Consider the following 18197-nt stretch of genomic DNA (forward strand, 5'->3'; position numbering starts at 1 on the left):
TTTATTTTAAGTTATTTTTTATTCATTTTTATTATCAATATGTCTACTGTTAAAGTTTTCCTTACTAATTTTCTTTTCAAATATCTAGATAGGTTTTCATTAGCATTGGATTGTTAACTTTTATAGATTTGAGCCTTAATTCCCCACTTTGTTGGACCAGCTAATGACTCTTATTCTAATTTATTAGTGTGGTGGTCACACTTGGAGGCCACTACCCCAAGCATTTTCTTTCTCCTCCTTTTCCCTTGTTTCATCTTTTTATTGCTTAACCCTTGAAATGATCTAGCTAAGAAAAATTTTTCCTAATGATTAATTTGATAACTTCTGTGATAACTTAGTCTACCCTACATTTTCTTTAATTCTTAGGATGATTTGTCAGCCAAAAATCTTTTTGCTCAGTACTCAAGCATGAGAATTTGAAAGCAAATGGGTATTATCCAGCAGCGCCCAGGTGTGTCCAGTTTGAAAAATAATGTGTTATTTGGACTATTAATGTTCTCATAGCTGAGTAGAGCTACAGACTCCTTACTGAGCATTGGACAAGCTCCACTGCAAGTTTGGACAAGTCTTGCAAAGCCTTGCAGGGTCAAGTGACAGCCTGCCTGACTGCAACCCTCTTTCCAGGGCTATAAGCTTGGCAGGTGGCTTGCTGCATTTATCAGCAAGGGATAAAAGGATATAAAAGGGAGGGCCTGCTGTTTCAGTCCAGTATTTCTCATTGCTGCAGCTGTCCTCCAGCCATTTCCACCTGACCTTGTTCTTGCCTGCCCTATCCCTGGTCCCTCTTTCTGCCTTCAGTTGCCAAAGCCTCACTTGTGCCTCTCAGCCCGTGCTTGGTTACTCTTGACTGCTTTCATCCTGGCTCCCTTCTGCTCAGCCATTACCCTGGTTCCCATTTCCTTGACAGAGTTCCTGCTGTTGGCCAGCCCTGCTTTGTTGAGGTATTCCTCCAGAGCATGGTCTTCCTTTGCATCCTGCCCCAAGGCTCTGCCACTGACCAGACCCATTCTCTGCCTGAGAGTCTGAGGTGTATTTTGGCTTCTATAATTTCTGGACCCTTAGCACCATTCATCTTGGTATTTTCTGCTGGGTACGGCCTGGGCCACCTCAGATGCAATACCTGCATCCCTGCTTGGTCCTAATCACAGGAAGTAACAGGTTGTGATCCCTGTCAGTACCTCTGTGAGCCAGGTGGTGCTTACCAGGTTTCACAAACCTGTGTACCTCCCCAGTCTTATGTCTCAAAAGGACTGATCAGATAATTAGACTGGATCAGCAGCAACAGAAAGAAGATGCTACAGGCCCTTATCCGACAAGAAACGTGATATGAAGAGAGTACGCTGGAACAAAAACCCTTGTGAAGCAAAAAAATTACAGAATAATTTTGACTATTATAAAAGTAAACATCATGAAAATAGTGGCAGTGGGGCAGAATCTGAGATGAGAAACTCTACCAGAATTTGTGTGGCTGCTCCCATGGCCTTTGTAGGGCTCAGAAATGCCATAAGGTTATGGTTTAAAAATCTGAGGTTTTAATTTCACCTTGCAAATGGGTGAGACAGGAGCACTCACAGGCTGTTGCTGCTTGTTTGGCAGAAATGCAGTGCGCTGCCCTGCAAGAACCGGACTGAGTGTCCATGTCCTTAACGCCATGTCTGAACCCTCCTGTGCTGACAAGAAGGGCACAGCCTCACCTCCTGGCAGATGTCCTTCTTCCCCTTGCTTTCCTGATGCTTGGCTCTATCCCATTTTATCCCATCCCCGGGCGCTCAGCACAAAGATGGACAACATTTGATTATCATTTTAAATGAGTTTTATTGAGATTGTATTCAAGCAAACCTCTTTCTGTGTTTATAGCATGGAACAGCTACCAGGCCATGCTCGCGGTATCAAAAGGCAGCAGTGTGAAGTGTTCGCGAGTGTATTCACCAAACAGTGAGGCATCTAGCAGAGTACTGGCAAAGCTGCAGGAGCATTGGTGTCCGCATATATTCTTTTACATTTTTCTCATAGGTAATTTCCAAAGTTATTGAAACCAAGCCTTTACTTCCCTCCATTTTTTCTCAGTTTGGTGAGATTTAGCTTCCAGCATTCCTTGCTTCACATACTCACTTCTCCACCCACAGTGCCTCCAGTGATATTATCACCTGTAGTTTGTTTATCATCTCTCCTCTCTCCGAGCTACTCATGCAGTAGTAGTGTGCCTTGCTATGGCTGTGATGCTTAATTGCAGCACTTCTGAGGCCTGAGACCAGGGGGCTAAGTCTTTGGCCTCCAGAGCCAGTGTACCTACATTTAAAACCTCACATGTCAGATATAGCACATATGTACCTTGTGCTCTCTCTCTGCTATACCACGGGGGAAATATATTCAGTCATGACATACACGTCCAAGAAGCATCCATGTGCATATATGTCCCCCTGGTCATTAGCACTTTGTAAATGGTACCATCTTCATCACAGGTAACTGAAAATTTTTACTGTTTTTTTTAGTACTTTAGATTCATGAATATATTGAAGGACTACTGTGATACTGAGCACTGCACAAACATGAACACCAGCCCTCTTTCTTGGAGTTTGCAATCAAAATGTTAGACAACAGACAGGTATATAAGGCCATCGTTGACCCAATTATTGCCAATAGAGCAAAGAAGAGTTTTAGGGAATATAATGAGAACTGTTTGCGAAGACATTCATTCCCACAAGGAGAGAAAATATTTGGAAATTTTACAAGTATGGAGGTCAAGCTGGCAGCATGGACATAGAATTTAGCTTTTAGAACTGGAAGGAAGAGAGACTGATGTGGAGTTTCTAAGAAATGCTTTAAATGTAAAAAGGTTTAGCTTCTACTTGATGTAATAAGGAAAATTAAATCAGTAGCAGGATGCAGAGAAGAGTTACCTATCCAAAAAAAGTCAGTCCTGCAGCTTTTGTCTCCTTAACTCCACATTTGGCAAGTTCAAAAAAAAGGAACACATGTGCTGTGTGACACTGTTAGGTGTAAATGTTATAGCTCTGTCAACAGATAGAAAAGTCTTCCTCTTCAATACGCAAAAATATTCTTTGGAAATTAAATCATGTACATCCCAAACCAAAGTTGATACCTAACATGCCCTCAAGTGACAAACTTGAGGATACAAGTGCCATCATTCACTACAAGAGATAGCAGAGAAGGTTATGGAGGTGTTGCTGAGAGTTGTGGTTTTAGACAATCTGAACTGGAATTGATGTTTAATTATCCATGGGTAAATACCACAGAGAGAAGCTGAGATTTCGGTTTGTATAGAAGGAGCAGAGTGAGCACAAGCCAGATACTTCGTGACACCTCAGAGAGCCAGTGAGAGCAGAATTTGCATTTGCAAGTGCAACTACCCAGTTTACCAGAGATGGAGAAAAATGAAATGCAGAGGTTACTGCTCGTGGGACTCTGGCAGTGTGCTGGGGGAAAACCATCAAGAGAGCAGATGAATGATGAGAGGAGAAAGGCAAGCACCTGCAGAGGAGACAATGGGAGCCAGCAAGGCAAATGTTTCAGAAAAAAGAGAACAGTGGCCGTGCAAAGTGTGACTGGGTGACCGTGGACTGTGTGCGCTGGATTACCAGCACTCAAATTTGCATAGGAAAAGGTAATCTAACTGCAGTTCCAGCCACATGCAAGGGACAGAACGCAAGATTTCTACAGAAATGAAGGAAAGTAGCTCCAGAAACTCTTTGAAGCCATCACTGGGAGGAGAGGAAGAGAGAATGGGACATGCAGAGATAAGGGTGGGGTTGTTTTTTTATTAAAGGAATTTACATGTATTTGTATTGGGAGGAAAATATAAAAAAAAAAAATCAAGAGAAGGTGTCTGTCACTGGGACAAGTAGAAGTTCTACTGAACAAAATTCCTGTGCTGTAGTAAGAGAGAATGGGAAGTGACTGGTAAAAGGTGTGAAAAAGGCTGGCAAACTGAATAAAGGAGGACTGCTTTATCAGTTTGCTCATACAAGAAATGGGAGAGATGGTGTGCAGAGAATCACATGGAGGTGGGAGAAGGGAAGCAGATGATGGAGGTGTCTGGGATGGAACTAATAAAGCTAGAGGAGCCAAACTACTTCATCCGGAAGATAAACAAAACAAAGGAGGAGAGAGGAATCCATGAGAAAAGTCATCTTCATTACAGAATGGCTATCAAAGACAGACTAAAATTTTCGCTTTTAAAGAAGGAGCCCTGGGCAGGAAGTGAATGTGGTGGGGAACGCAAGGTTGCGTGCTGGCAGTAAATTCACCATTGTGAGAGGAAGAGCCTCACACATCAAGGGTAGGGACGGGATAATCAGCAAAACAAACAGTAGCAAAGGAACAAAGTAAGGAAAGGGTTTGAAAGCAGTTAAGAAGTTATCCATACTGCAGTCCACAGGTTGGCCAAGTCCACGGCTGTTTCCCAGCCTTCCTCCTTCCTTTTCTTTGCAAATAAAGCCACTCAACCTCCCCCCATTCCCAGACTCTATATCCTTTCATATATAGTCTGCATTGATTTTTGCACACCTACTAAAATGCAAGGAAAGCCGTATCATCAGTTTCTACACACATATGCCCTAAATGACTCTCCGGGTCAGATCCTAAGCTAGTGTAAATTATCAGTGCTTCAGCTAAGTTACTGAAGCTATCATATATATATTGGCTGAGGACCTGAATCATCGTGCTTCTGTATTTATATCTTACAAAGGAAAATTTCTATAAGAAAAACAGTGTCTAGTCCTCTAGTTTCTGTTCAATATCTTTCCTTCTGTTTTGTACAGAAAGATGTTATTGCTTTTGTTCCACACTATTTCCTTTATCTTTGTACATCTGTGGATTTCATCAGCTTCAATGTTTCTCACTGCAAACTTTCTAGAAAGTCCCTTCTCCCATATGCACATCCATGCTAATGGAGCATTTTTTGTGCATCCCAGTTTAATGGTCCCTCCACACACCAAAAAATTCCAGAAATGAGAAATAAGAAACCCATTTATGCCTCTCATCCTGATATACACCAGAGACAGTAGGGACTGTGACTGTGAGCAGAGGAAGAAAGTTCACATCCCTATGGGTCCTGAGCAATAGAAAATGCATCCCTATTTTGAGTCATATGTCCTGTCTGTTACAGTTGTAACCACGGTTGTGTGCCTGACAAGCCCCTTAACACCAGCAAAGGAAGAAGATAGTAAGACTGAATTTCTTATAACATGTTTTAGAGATAAATAGTACTGCTGTTATCCTATTCAAGTCCAGCTAGGAAAATAAGCATCTCAGCACTCAGTATTTCAAAGGAATGAGATTCTGTGTTTGTTAGTTTGTATATAAATGTGTGCTTTTACTAAAGCAAAACATGACCAAAGAGCCACTTCTTATAACTGTGAGATATAAGATGAATGCAAAATAGAATAGACAAAAATGTGTTTGATGGGTGAGGTTAAAGGATGGAACCTCTACGGTGATTCAGCTAATGAGCCTTGTTTTATTCATCTCATGTCACTTCTGCCAGGATGGTATCAGTCGTAAGACACTTTTAGTGACCTTTCAGGCACAGGCAGGATAAAATGCCTGCAGAAAGGGCAGCATTTTGCATGCTTTAAGAAACTAGCTGAGAGTCCACAGGGATCTTTTAGCACAGCCTTTAGGCTTTGCAATGCTGAGAATCGAGCACCATCAAGAAACCTTGGTAGAAAGAAATTACTGAAATCCTTTTGTACTGGCGATTGCTTTCTATTACCTACACTTACTTAGCTTGTGAGGTTTGTTCTTGCTTGTAAAAGAAGCCATTGTATGCCTACAACAAGATCACAGAATCACTTTGGATAGAAGAGACCTTTAAGATCACCAAGTCTAACCATTAACACAGCACTGCCAGGTCACCAGTAAACCATGTCTCTCAGCACCATGTCTAACATATCCTCTAAACCCCCCCAGGGATGGGGGATCCACCACCTTCCTGGGCAGCCTGTTCCAATGCTTCACAACCCTTTCAGTAATGAAATTTTTCCTAATATCCAGCCTTAATTTCCCCTGGCACAACTTGAGGCCTTGTCGTCTTGTCCTATTGCTTGTTACTTCGGAAAAGAGACCGACCCCCACCTCACTACGACCTCCTTTCAGGTAGTTGGAGAGAGCAACAAGGTCTCCCTCAGCTTCCTCTTCTCCAGGCTAAACAATCCCAGCTCCCTCAGATGTTCCCCACAGGACTTGTGTACTAGACCCTTAACCAGCTTCGTTGCCCTTCTTGGGACGTGCTCCAGCACCTCAACATCCTTCTTGATGTGAGGGGACAAAACTGGACACTGGACTCAAGGTGTGGCCTCACCAGTGCCAAGTACAGGGGGACAAACACTTCCCTGCTCCTGCTGGCCACACCAGTACTGATCCAAGCCAGGATGCTATTGACTTCTTGGACGTCTGGGCACACCGTTTGCTCATATCCAATTGGCTGTCGACCAGCACATCCAGGTCCTTTTCCACAGGGCAGTTTCCAGCCACTCTTCCCCAAGCCTGTAATGTTGCAGGGGGTTGTTGTGACCCAAGTGCGTGACCCAGCACTTGGCCTTACTGAACCTCATACTATTGGTCTCGGCCCCCCAGGTCCTTTTCCGGTGGACAGCCTTCCAGCCACTCCTCCCCAACACCTGTAGCATTGCAGGGGCTTGTGACACAAGTGTAGGACCTGCCCTGCAGGTTACAGTAGTAATCTCTGCCTTACCATCATTTGGTTACATGTGGGAACTTCCACTGTTGGTTGAACACAGAAACGTCTCTACAAGCTTGCCTTGTTTGTCACTTGACAATCTAGCTTGTTAACACTCTGCATTTACTCTGCACAACAGGGCAAAGACACGATACATGGGGAGATTTTGGCATGCATCCATCTTTCATGCCCACACAAATTCATCTTACTTAAAGAAATATTTTTCTTAATACGTGGGTTTAGCTCTCTGAAAACAAGTCTAAAATCATCCTTACGACCTTCTGCCCCGTGACTGCAAAACAGAGCCTCTATGCCTGCAGTCTTCTAACAATGTTTTACCCATTTCTTGAAGGGTCTTGGGAAACACACAAGAAATACAAAGCCAGACAAATGTATATAAGAGACATCCATAAAGTGATCATGGGTTGATACCAGTGAGACAGCCCAACACAGGATTTTTCTGACTTTTGTTGTCAGAAGTCAAGAGCAAGACAAAAAAGGAAAACTGGGAAGATAACAACAAACCATAGCTACGGCAAAAACATGTCCATTCTTTTTCTTGAAATCTTTGAATATTTGTATAAAAGGGGGTTATTTCATCCCAGCCTAGCACTTGAGTCAACAATATTCCTAGAGCAAATTCTTCATTCTGTGCCTATAAAACGAGTATGCTTCCAGAGACATGATCATATTGTAATAAATTTATTCTGATGGTTATGGATCATCAGGAAGTGACAAATGACACTTATTTTTTATTTTAGCAGGATTTTGACCCCATGAAATGTTTGTAAGCAGGCCAGGGAAGCACTGTCCAGATGCAGTCATCATAGATTGTGTGCAGAGTTTATTAAAACTCTATTTGAAATTCAGTTATCAACTAGCTGGGATGACATTTCCAACAGGGACCCTGGCTAGGGAAATAATTCTCTTCATTATTTTTGTAAACAGCAAGGATGACAGAGAAAAAAATATTCGTAAAAATTTCAGATTAAACCCCTCTGGGAGGGGTATGAGCACTTGTGAAGATATGATTAAAAGTCGAAATTATCTTCAGAAGTGGCTTGAGATCAAGAAGATGAAATTCAATACAGAAAAGTGCAAAAGAACTCTGGTGGGGAAAAAATCAACCCAGTGTCTTCAGATAAAATATGGATTACTTGTCTAGATTAGAGCTAATGTCACAACATGAAAATAAAGACCTGGTTATTAAGCATTTGAATGATGCTGTTGAAAAGAGACATTAAAAAAACCCACAACCCAAAACCACTGTATTATTCCACGTAATACACAGATGACCTATGTGGCAGTTGTTCCACTTAGACCTGATTTGAGCACTTCAGTGTAAGAAAAACATAAGTAAACTGAAGAAGGACCTTCAGGCTTGGAAATTTAGAGATTTGGAAAACATGGGCCGTGTTTAAATCTTGAGGCATGTTTAAATCTGGAAGTATGTTTAAATCTGGAAAAGATTGATAGCGTAGAAATACTTTTTGAAAATGCTTAGGAGCAGTTATAAAAGAAAAAAAAAGGCTCATTTGTCTTCATATCCATAGGGAGAAAAGCCCAAAAGGTAGAAGTTAATTTGCAGGAAATTACATCTACTTTAAGCGTTAGGAAGTTAGGCACAAGGGAAAGGCAACACAGAGAGACTACAGAACCTCCTTCAACAGAGATGTCAGGGACTGATTTACTGAAACATCACCCTGAGATGATAGCAGTATGTGTAAGACTCCTATCTTACATATACTCCTATCTGCTGTCACGGAGCACAGAACCTGCTAATTTAGTTCTGCAGGGACCATCCTTGCCAGGGAAGAAGGTGGGTGACATGTTCAGCATAACTGCGGTTGCAATGGAGACATACTGTGCTGGTCCAGGCTAGTGTTTTGGTGGCTCTTTGCTTGCAAAATGAGCGGTGGACAGCAGGGTACAGGAACTTCATTTTGTAACATGTCTGAAATACATATGACTGAATTTATAAGGGTGGTGCAAACTGAGGGGGATATTTGTATATAATAACCTCATAAACGCCAGTTTTAAGGACTCTGACCACTGTGAAATTTCTCAGACCAAGGGCTATAAACCCACATTTTGGGAGTTTTATATGAATTTTACTGCATTCTAGATCTGCAAGAAACTATCCCTCTGCCAAAGAACTTTTTCTTTTTTTTACTTTTAATGTACACAGAGCCAGTCTGACCTGTGAAAAATGCACTTCCACACAACTCTTTGGCCTTTTTCTACCAAAGTAAAGTTAAATTCACTTCTGCTATGTAAAAGGCAATATTTCAGGGATGAGAGCTGCCCGCAAATAACCTGGAAAGCCAACAGTTTGGTCTCCTGGTGTAAAGGAAGCAAAGGGTGTGCTTTTAGCTATGTATAGCAGAGAAAGAGAGGCCTCGGGCTCAGATGAGATTGGATTGCCGTGGAAATCATTTAAAATAAACATGAGAAGACCATCGGGATCTGGCAGTGGTGTGAATTAATAAATAACTTCCACCCTACAACCCTCCTGCAGACCTCCAGCACCTTGAGAGAAATGCTCGTTTCCTTAGATGTGTGAATCCTCATCTCTGAAGGTCTGATAGATTGTTCCAACCCTCTGATCATGCATTTCAGCTCGAATTCCCTGTCAACACAGGAGATCAGAGAAACTTGTCTCTCAGACAGAGTCAGATCCATGTGCTCTCTCCTCTGCACCACTGAACCACAGTAAGACAGCAAAGCAGACACGGTAATCACAGTCAGAAGTAATGGATTCATGCCAATTAAAAATGTTTTTTGGCATCTGTAATATCTGAATAGCATGGTTTGTACTCCAGTGAGTTGGTCTACTCAAAAAGAAGGATGTGCGGCTATTTCTGATAAACCAGACTTGGCTCTTATAAATCACTCGTTGTCTTTCTCTGATTTTAAAATTAATTTGATTTTAAAACAAAAATGAGACTTCACTTTTCTCTGGTTTTTTATCCCTTTTCTGATTCTCCACAATTAGCTGCTCTGATTTTAATCGATCATTAGGGAGCCCATCAAAAATAATGCATGTGGTGGGTAGTTCTTGCCTATCACTTCTGAAAAGATGTTGCTAATGAAAGCAATTTTCCCCTTTCAGTTGATTTCATAGGTGGATTTGACTCTTACGGCTATCAAGGTCCACAGAAGACATCTCATTTACAGCTACAACCCATGTATATGTAAGTACTTATGAGATATTCTGCAGAGTGGCAGATTAAGGCTTATTAAGTAGAAAGATGACGTGACTGAAAAATTCAGAATAGGCAGAAGCCTCGTTTGATAGGCCAAATTCAAGCTACACATAAGCATCAACATTACTCTTCTGTTGAATTATAATGATTTCTTAGAGCAGGATAGAATGTGTCACAATTGTTTAAATAACATCCAGCTCTCATTTTCCCCCCATTTTCATTCAAGCAGGTTCCACTCAGAGGCAATGAGAAGTTGGTGTAGTAAAAATCAGATACATCTGACAAAACTCGGTTGCAAGCAAGTGGTTTTTACCAAAGTTGGCAACTTGTTAATGTATATAGCATTTGTCTTACCAGTACATCTGTTCACTGAGGCACCTCTGTACCTCATTTACAGTCTCCATTTAAAAACAAAACAAAACTCTGAAACCAGTTTGAATAGGAAACAGTAGTTTACTTAATCAGTGAGTGACAACTCCCTCCACTGTCTAGAAGAGCTGCCTGATATATTTGGGGATTAAATGGGTAATCAAATCTCAGCACGTACACACAACTGGAGTACTTTCACACTACAGCTAACACTCAACCAGTCCAGGAATAATAATCTCCAGCTATTTCTTGTACTGATGCCAACTGCAGTTCAGAACAGTCCTGACTGCCCAGATAAATCTTACCTCACTGCTGCAGCCTTTTGAGATACTTTTGATTTATCATCACTGGCCTATACGGTAAAAGCACAGCGCTGACAGTTTACAAAGGGCAAACCTTTTTTTATTTTCCTTTGTTTCTCTTCTGTACATCTCTTTTGGGGAAAAACCCTAAATACAGGCAATCAGCATCCATCCCAACATACACTTCCATTCACTCTTTAATGTAGTTTTGTTTCTTCTGATTAGTGGAAGCAAGTCTGCTAATGAATTAGTCCATTTTTGCATGGAACTGGAATTTACCCTTTCATCAGCGGAACAATCAATTTTGCAGCAGTGCTTAGATTAGGCCCGTTGGCAACTTTGCTAGGAGCTTTTTAAAAATCTCAAATTACAATAGTCCACATCTCAAATGACATCTTAACTTCAGTTTCCCATCTGCCTGTGCTCAAGTAAAAATTTTTCACCTGCACTTTTAGCACAGTGCTGTGCACTTAGAAACTGTTATTTCATTCCTACTATTATGTGTGTCTCATAGGTACTTAGAACAATTCTAATCCTATTTCTTTCTCAGTATACCATGCTTTGTCACCAACATATGGAGCCCTCTAACAGAGATATTATCCCAATCTCTTTATGCTCTCAGTGTTTTTTCCGGAACAACAGATTGCATTTAGTGAGCATCTCCATGCTGATTGGAAATAAAGCTAGATCTGTGGAAAAAAAAAAAAATAAGGCAATATTTTTAAGCCTGTAGGTGAGACAAATAGATATGATTAATCCATATAAACGGTGTTCCACCTTATTTCAATGCTGCATTCTCTCAACAATAGGTGATATTGCTGTCTTAACTGAGTCAGTATGTGAGCTGATATTTTGTCCAATCAACCTACATTATACATTGCCATATTCCAATCACAATCAAACAATGACACTTCATGTTTCTGTCTGACTGTATAGTATCTGACAAGGTCCTCTATAATTGCTACAGTAAGAGGCTTTTACATAATACCTTTCTGTTACTTACAGCTGAGGTGCATGAGGAACACATGCATATGTATTCACACTATAGTTGCTCTGTAAATGTAGTGGAGTGACAAATTCTAATGTCAAATTAATCAAGCTGTGGTTTGATCTGCTTGTAGCACTATTTACAGCAATATTATGTACTGGTAATCAAAACACATTGATATGATAACAGCAGGCCATACTTGATGTTTTAAAACCTTGTTTGTTGGGATGGATGATTTCATTACCTAGGGATCTTGGTCGTTAAAGAACAACAGTGATAGCCTCTGTAGCATTCAAGGAGGAAAAAAATGCAGGACTTTACTCTGACCAATGTTACCTGTACTTTACAATGCTCAGCATCTCTAGGGAATGAATAAAAGATAAGAATCAGAATAAAAGGTAAAAATACAGAAAGGTAGAGGAGAATGGAATGGAATGGAATGGAATGGAATGGAATGGAATGGAATGGAATGGAATGGAATGGAATGGAATGGAATGGAATGGAATGGAATGGAATGGAATGGAATGGAATGGAATGGAATGGAATGGAATGGAATGGAATGGAATGGAATGGAATAGAACAGAACAGAACAGAACCGAACCAGACCTTCTGCTTTATGAAGTCCATTGCCACACTCTTGCCACTGTCCAAGGTATAATCATATCCATCCATATAACTATACTCATACATATCCATATAGCTGTAGTCATATAAGTATTTCCACAACTTTATAATTGCTACAAAATGTCTTTGAATCCATAGGCATTGGAGGAAATATTTATTAAGCATCACCCTGAGTGATTTCTGCAAAAGGTCATGAAAACGCAAAGATAGCATCTCTGTATCCTCTACTATTCAGACTCACACTGGGCGCAGCTTCTGTGGAGCTCTGGGTTTATGAGGGAAACAGGAAATAGCTGCCTTTAAATCATCTGGTTACCAACTATGTCCAAAGGCACAATAACACCTCATTTTGTTGCCTGTGGTGTGGTAGTACCTATAGGCATGCTAGACATGCTACAAAAGTGAAGAAGATATGACCTTAGTTTTGAAGAGATTTCCAAAACAATATCGGCTTCTAATGGTTGTAGAGATTATGTCAAAATGCAATTTTCAACATGTGTTTGAGTAGTAAACACAGAGAACTGCTCCCCTCCCCGTATTTACCAGATAGATTCACATACAGAAATACCACAAACCTTAAAGACATACAGAGTTGTGTGGTAGGTCTCAGTCATCACCCACGTACTGCTTGTTGACAAGAATTTAGCGGATTGCAATGATTGCAATTCCATCAACACAAACTTCTATTTCAATTCATGCCAGACAGATTTACATCCAAATTATTTAAATAAATTTTAACTGTTTTACCCATACGCAGATTAATTATTATACTGAAAGAATGCTGGATTTACTAATTGTTAGCTGTTAAGACACACTGTTTTGTTTCCTTCTAAAGTTAGCACTTCATTTTGTTAATTTGGAGGTTATACTGAACCTACGCAAACTAAATAATTCCATTGATTTATTCGGGCTTCTCATGTCTTTTTATCTAAAGGCCTTTCTATCTAAAGAATTATTACTTTTTATTTGTGATAGCAATCAAGCATGATTTACAAAACCATTCCAATTCGGTTTAAATGCACACAGTACCTTTGTGTGGAATTTCATCAGTTATGCAAAACTACCATAAATGAAAAGGATACTTAAGGAGAGAAAGAGTTATGAAAAACAAGCATTATCTGTAGATAGTGAATTGAGGTGACTAGCTCTGGTGACTGTTTCCTTGAATAGTCCAGAATTATAAGGCTCGATTCAGGCTCACTTTGTTTCTCTTCTCTGTATTTTAGGCTTTGAATTCCAGTTACAACTCTCCTTATCATCTCTCCCAATTTCACATTTCATTTAAATCAGCTTATTTTTAAAAGAGAAAAATAAATTCAATTTCAAAATACGTTTTAAATAAAACACTGGTGTTTTGGGGGAGAATTCTTATCATGATGTTTATCTACATGTTATAAATGGCTTTTTTTTTTATTATTTAAGTGCCAACAGCGTGCTCTACACTGAACAAGCCAAGAAGCCTAGACAGTCCCTTCAAAGCAAATACACTTTTTAAACAGAACAGGACAGAAACGTGTACCTCCTTGCAGTGTGGCCACAGCTGATGTACTAAAAAACAGCTTCCTGGCATTCTGTGTGGGAGATGCCAGTGCTCATTTCCGGAGCATGGGACAAGAACACAGTAAGATGGTGAAAGTCAATTGTCAAGAGAAAATTCGGCTCTTGGGAGATGACCGAGGAAGGTGACTAAACACTCTATGGCACTGATTCTGTTGCACATAATAAACAGTTATAGTTGTGGAATAAGGCTGCACTGCATGATCACTGCTTTAAAAATAGTAGGAAGGAGGGAGGGGAGAGATATTTTTCTTTATTTTTTTCACAGTAAATTTGTTTGCTCAAGAAAAGAAGTGAAGCAAAAAAAAAATAAAAACAAAACCAAAAAACCCCAAATCATGTAAATTTGATGCTGATGCCTAATGCACTGGAGAAATTGCTCAAAAGCAATCCAGCCCTGAAGTGAACCTTGCTTTCCTTGTATTCTCTGAAGTCTGAGAATCTTTGCATTATATTTATACATATCTATACACAAACACGTGTAACATATCTGCATAGAAACACACACGCCGATATGCACCCAGAGCCCTTTGTTTACATGTGTGTATACACATAGGTCACTCCAAAAGTAAAGCCACTTACTCATTGCCATGGAAACTACAACAGCTACTAAGAGCACAATAGCACTATCTGATAGAGCAATTTCTCAGTGACAAACACTACTTTTCGACACAGTCACCACCGTTGGTTGTGCATTTTCGCCAGCGGTGAACAAGAGCTTGCACGCTGTGCTCATTTACAAATCTGCGACGCTGCTGGAGCATGCCACCCACCACCTTCCTGAGCTGACTGTTTGGTCTACGTAAATGTTCAGCAAGCATCTATCAATGTCAATGGGTGCAATTTTTTCCACATGGAAGAATTCAATTCCCTTTGCTTCACACACACTGCCATGTCAGACGCCGTTTTGTCAGAGGGCCCCTCTGCTGCCGTCTCTTGCACAGCAACAAGAATGCCACCCACCACCTTCCTGAGCTGACTGTTTGGTCTACGTAAATGTTCAGCAAGCATCTATCAATGTCAATGGGTGCAATTTTTTCCACATGGAAGAATTCAATTCCCTTTGCTTCACACACACTGCCATGTCAGACGCCGTTTTGTCAGAGGGCCCCTCTGCTGCCGTCTCTTGCACAGCAACAAGATTTAAGGAATATTGGCGGGAAGGTTCAACCTCTACTGCCAGACCACCAGCATCCACTTCGGACATCGTGGGCCAACATAATAAAACAGGAGGCGTTACTTTTGGAGCTGCTCTCAGATATATGTCCATATATGGTCTCATATATGTATGTCCGTATATATGCAGTACTCAGCTACACAAGGCTAATGGCAGGCATTGCTTTTCACAAGGAGGCACTTAACAACAGTTTTGAGCTAATAGGATCCTGCTTATCACCGAATGTTAGGGGGATTTTGACTCAATAACTCAGGGTATAGAAGGGGATAATGTATTACCTGGTCCCATCTTTTCTATCTGTTGTATTTACACATGCATTATGCCAGTCGTGGTCTCCTAGTCTAAGACTGTAGACACTTGCACATACTTTACCATTCACTTAAAGAATAAATGAAACATAAGCAAGACACAAAAACCAGCACGCACAGTATAACCACTGTGACACTCAGCAAGTTCATGCAGTACAAACCTGCTGTGTTATTGTCTCCTTAAGATGCATGTTTGTGGGATTCAGACATTACGGGCAATATTTCATTTAGATAAACTACCAGATAAGCCTTGTCTAGCAACCAACAACATCTTGTCTGTTTTATTCTGAAAGCTGGAGTTACAAACCACAGGTTGAGGATGGGACTCTTCAGGTGTACAGGGCTGTGGCACTTATACATACACTCTGCTTTGCCAGGGAGCCTCAGAGGACTTTCAAAGGCACCTGCAATTCAGCCCTTCTGTCCTGAATACTGCAGTCACTTCTTGTTTTCATAAAGACAGCTACATTTATGATGGATTCTTATAGCTTATGTCATCTTCCAATTGACACATGGATAAATAGTTAATATTCTAATTGAATATCACTCCTACCTAGAATAGTTTAGAAAATGTGTGCTAACTTCTCTGATGATGTTCCAGAGAGAAACAAGCAATCACTTGAGCAAACACCTTACCTTTCTGTCCTCCATCCTGTGTGTACCTAAACTGTTACTGGTTGGTGGCTTACACTTGCTTGCAAAAGCGTGCAAGAACATCAGGGCAGAGATCAGACAGGTGTATGATGAATTACAAGGATCTTTCTTTTTCTCTTTTTCTTCTAGGTCAAAGTAAACAATGGGGCTACTCAAAGTGGGCTAGAGGACCTGTCAAAGAAACTGTTTCAGGATGGCCCCCTGGTTCCTCAAGGAGGAGGAAAAAAAAATCCTTTTTTTTTTTTTTGTGCTAAAAAAAGCTGATTGAACAATGAGACAAAAAACAACGGACACCTTCAGCCTCTCTTTCTAACAGGTACTAAGTACTAAGGGAGATGCCCCAGACCCCCACCTTGGACCTCCTGCCTCCCAGCGCCAGAGGGCCAGAGCAGAGGCATTGGTGCCGTCTTCTGGCTCTTCCCTACCCCAGCCTCCACCAACACAGCTCATCCGGATTAAGACATGAACCCAGCCTGTTCGGTGCTTTCAGAGCCCCCTCCACACTTTTGGCCGCGTCCAGTCTCCTCAGTCTACACCACACCGGAAATACCAGGATGACCTTGCAGCAGAAGTCCATAGACAGTGTGGTGTTTGCCCTGAAGGCTGTACAGTTCATACTTGCCTTAACCCAACTGCATTGCACATCAGAGAAACTGCGTGCAGGCTTTCGGAAGTAATATGCTGCTGTTAATTCTGAACGATTTCTGAGTCAGTGGTTTTCTTCCGTTTGGTTTTGTTCTGTTTTCATGTCAGGGAGTAAGTCTCTGTTGCTTCACAGCTCCAGAGCAAACACGTAGAAAACTGCCAGCTGTCTGCGAAGTGCTTTACTTCTGAGGCTCCACAGTGGTCAAGAAACAAAGTTTATACTGTTTAAAAAAGAAATAATAAAAAAAAAGAAATGAGACCTTTTGGGGGGCGGGGCAGGGAACAGCATAACATAAACTAACAATTTAACCTACTGGATACAAACAGTAGAAACAGTGCTTCTTTATCCCGCAGTTTTTATTTATCACACTGTAGGTGCTTTTATAGCTATCTCTAAATGTCTTTTATTAACTATCTAGAGATACATCTGCAGATTTCTATCAACAAAGGCCAACTGAGTATGTACTAGCTTCATTTACTCTTTTCTATCTAATTTCAACTGAAAATGCTCTGAAAGTGGGCTTTTTTTTTCCCAAATTGCACCATAAAGGATCCATACATTTTATTTTTTTGTTTCAGTTGGGGAGGGAAGGGAGGGACTAGTTGAGTTAAAGAAACATTGGAGACCTTTTTGTGGTATATTTGGGGGATCTGTTGTGTGTTAGAATGTGTATTTTATCTTCCTGTACTATTGTGACTGAAAAAGAAAACTGTGCTGTTACGTAGTTGGCAACAAGATGCCTTTGGGAATTTTGCTAGTAGGTCAATGTGTCTATGAAATACTCGGAACACCTAGGAACACGTGTTTTGTTCTACATCTGATCTGTATTTTCAAGCACTTAAGCGGCTGTCATTAGGAAAAACTCAATATTCTGCTCAGGCTTTTCAGAAACTTGGATTGTCAGATCTTGCACAAGCAAACTCATGCACCTACCACACCTGAGGTGACCACGTATCTTTTGAGGGCAAGGGAGAAGGTCAGCGCTTGGAAAGTCTTGAGACGGTACCGAGTGACTCCCTTTCCTTGCTGGCCAAACACTCACAACCACATGGCTCCCAAGCTCCCGTGGCCTGTGTTCTTACCCACTTCTTCATCCCTGCATAAACTAGTGCCCTTTGCTGTGTCTGCATGGATGTACAGTGTCATGAGCAGCCACACTGAACAGGAGAACGGGCATCCATCAGTGAAAACAAGAGAGGAGACATCTTCAAGAACTATCCTTATATTTATTCCATGAGATTAATATATATATATACATGTATGTGCGTGTGTACATGTGTGTGTGTATGTCTACATATATTAAATACGCAGAAATAACTACTGATGGGGGCTACACAACCCAGGACGATTCTGATTCAGGGGGCCAAGGCTCCAGCCCCAAATCCTGCTAGGGATTTCCTGCATGAATTAGGCACTTCCCCGAGGCCTGATCACATAAAGGCTTCATTGTTGATTTGGACTTGGATACCTGAAATTCTGAGTTCGTTCTGGGTAGAGCTGCTTTTCACCCCGTAGGAAATCATGCAACTTCCAAGTGTCAGGCTGAAATTTCACACATAACTTGAAAATTTTCAATTTTAGGTAGTAGTAAATACAGAAGATGTATAGTATAAAACACAATGTAGGGGATGTAATGAAAATGTCATAACAGGGTATTTTATCTTTC

The 18197-nt window shown here is 40.9% G+C and overlaps 1 protein-coding gene across 1 annotated transcript in view; it reads left to right on the forward strand.

Moving 5' to 3' along the window:
* The window catches only part of LOC104500333 (sodium/potassium-transporting ATPase subunit beta-1-interacting protein 2-like), a gene marked incomplete at its 5' end in the record, with an annotated part of 17371 nt that extends 7473 nt beyond the window's left edge, over positions 1-9898 (forward strand). Inside the window, one exon of the mRNA XM_010143963.1 lies at positions 9813-9898. Within this exon, the coding sequence (XP_010142265.1) occupies positions 9813-9898 (86 nt within the window). The remainder of the gene's footprint in view (positions 1-9812) is intronic.
* Between the last annotated feature and the right edge of the window lie 8299 nt (positions 9899-18197).

Source organism: Buceros rhinoceros, unplaced genomic scaffold, assembly GCF_000710305.1.
Source record: "Buceros rhinoceros silvestris isolate BGI_N320 unplaced genomic scaffold, ASM71030v1 scaffold2069, whole genome shotgun sequence".
NCBI lineage: Eukaryota > Metazoa > Chordata > Aves > Bucerotiformes > Bucerotidae > Buceros > Buceros rhinoceros.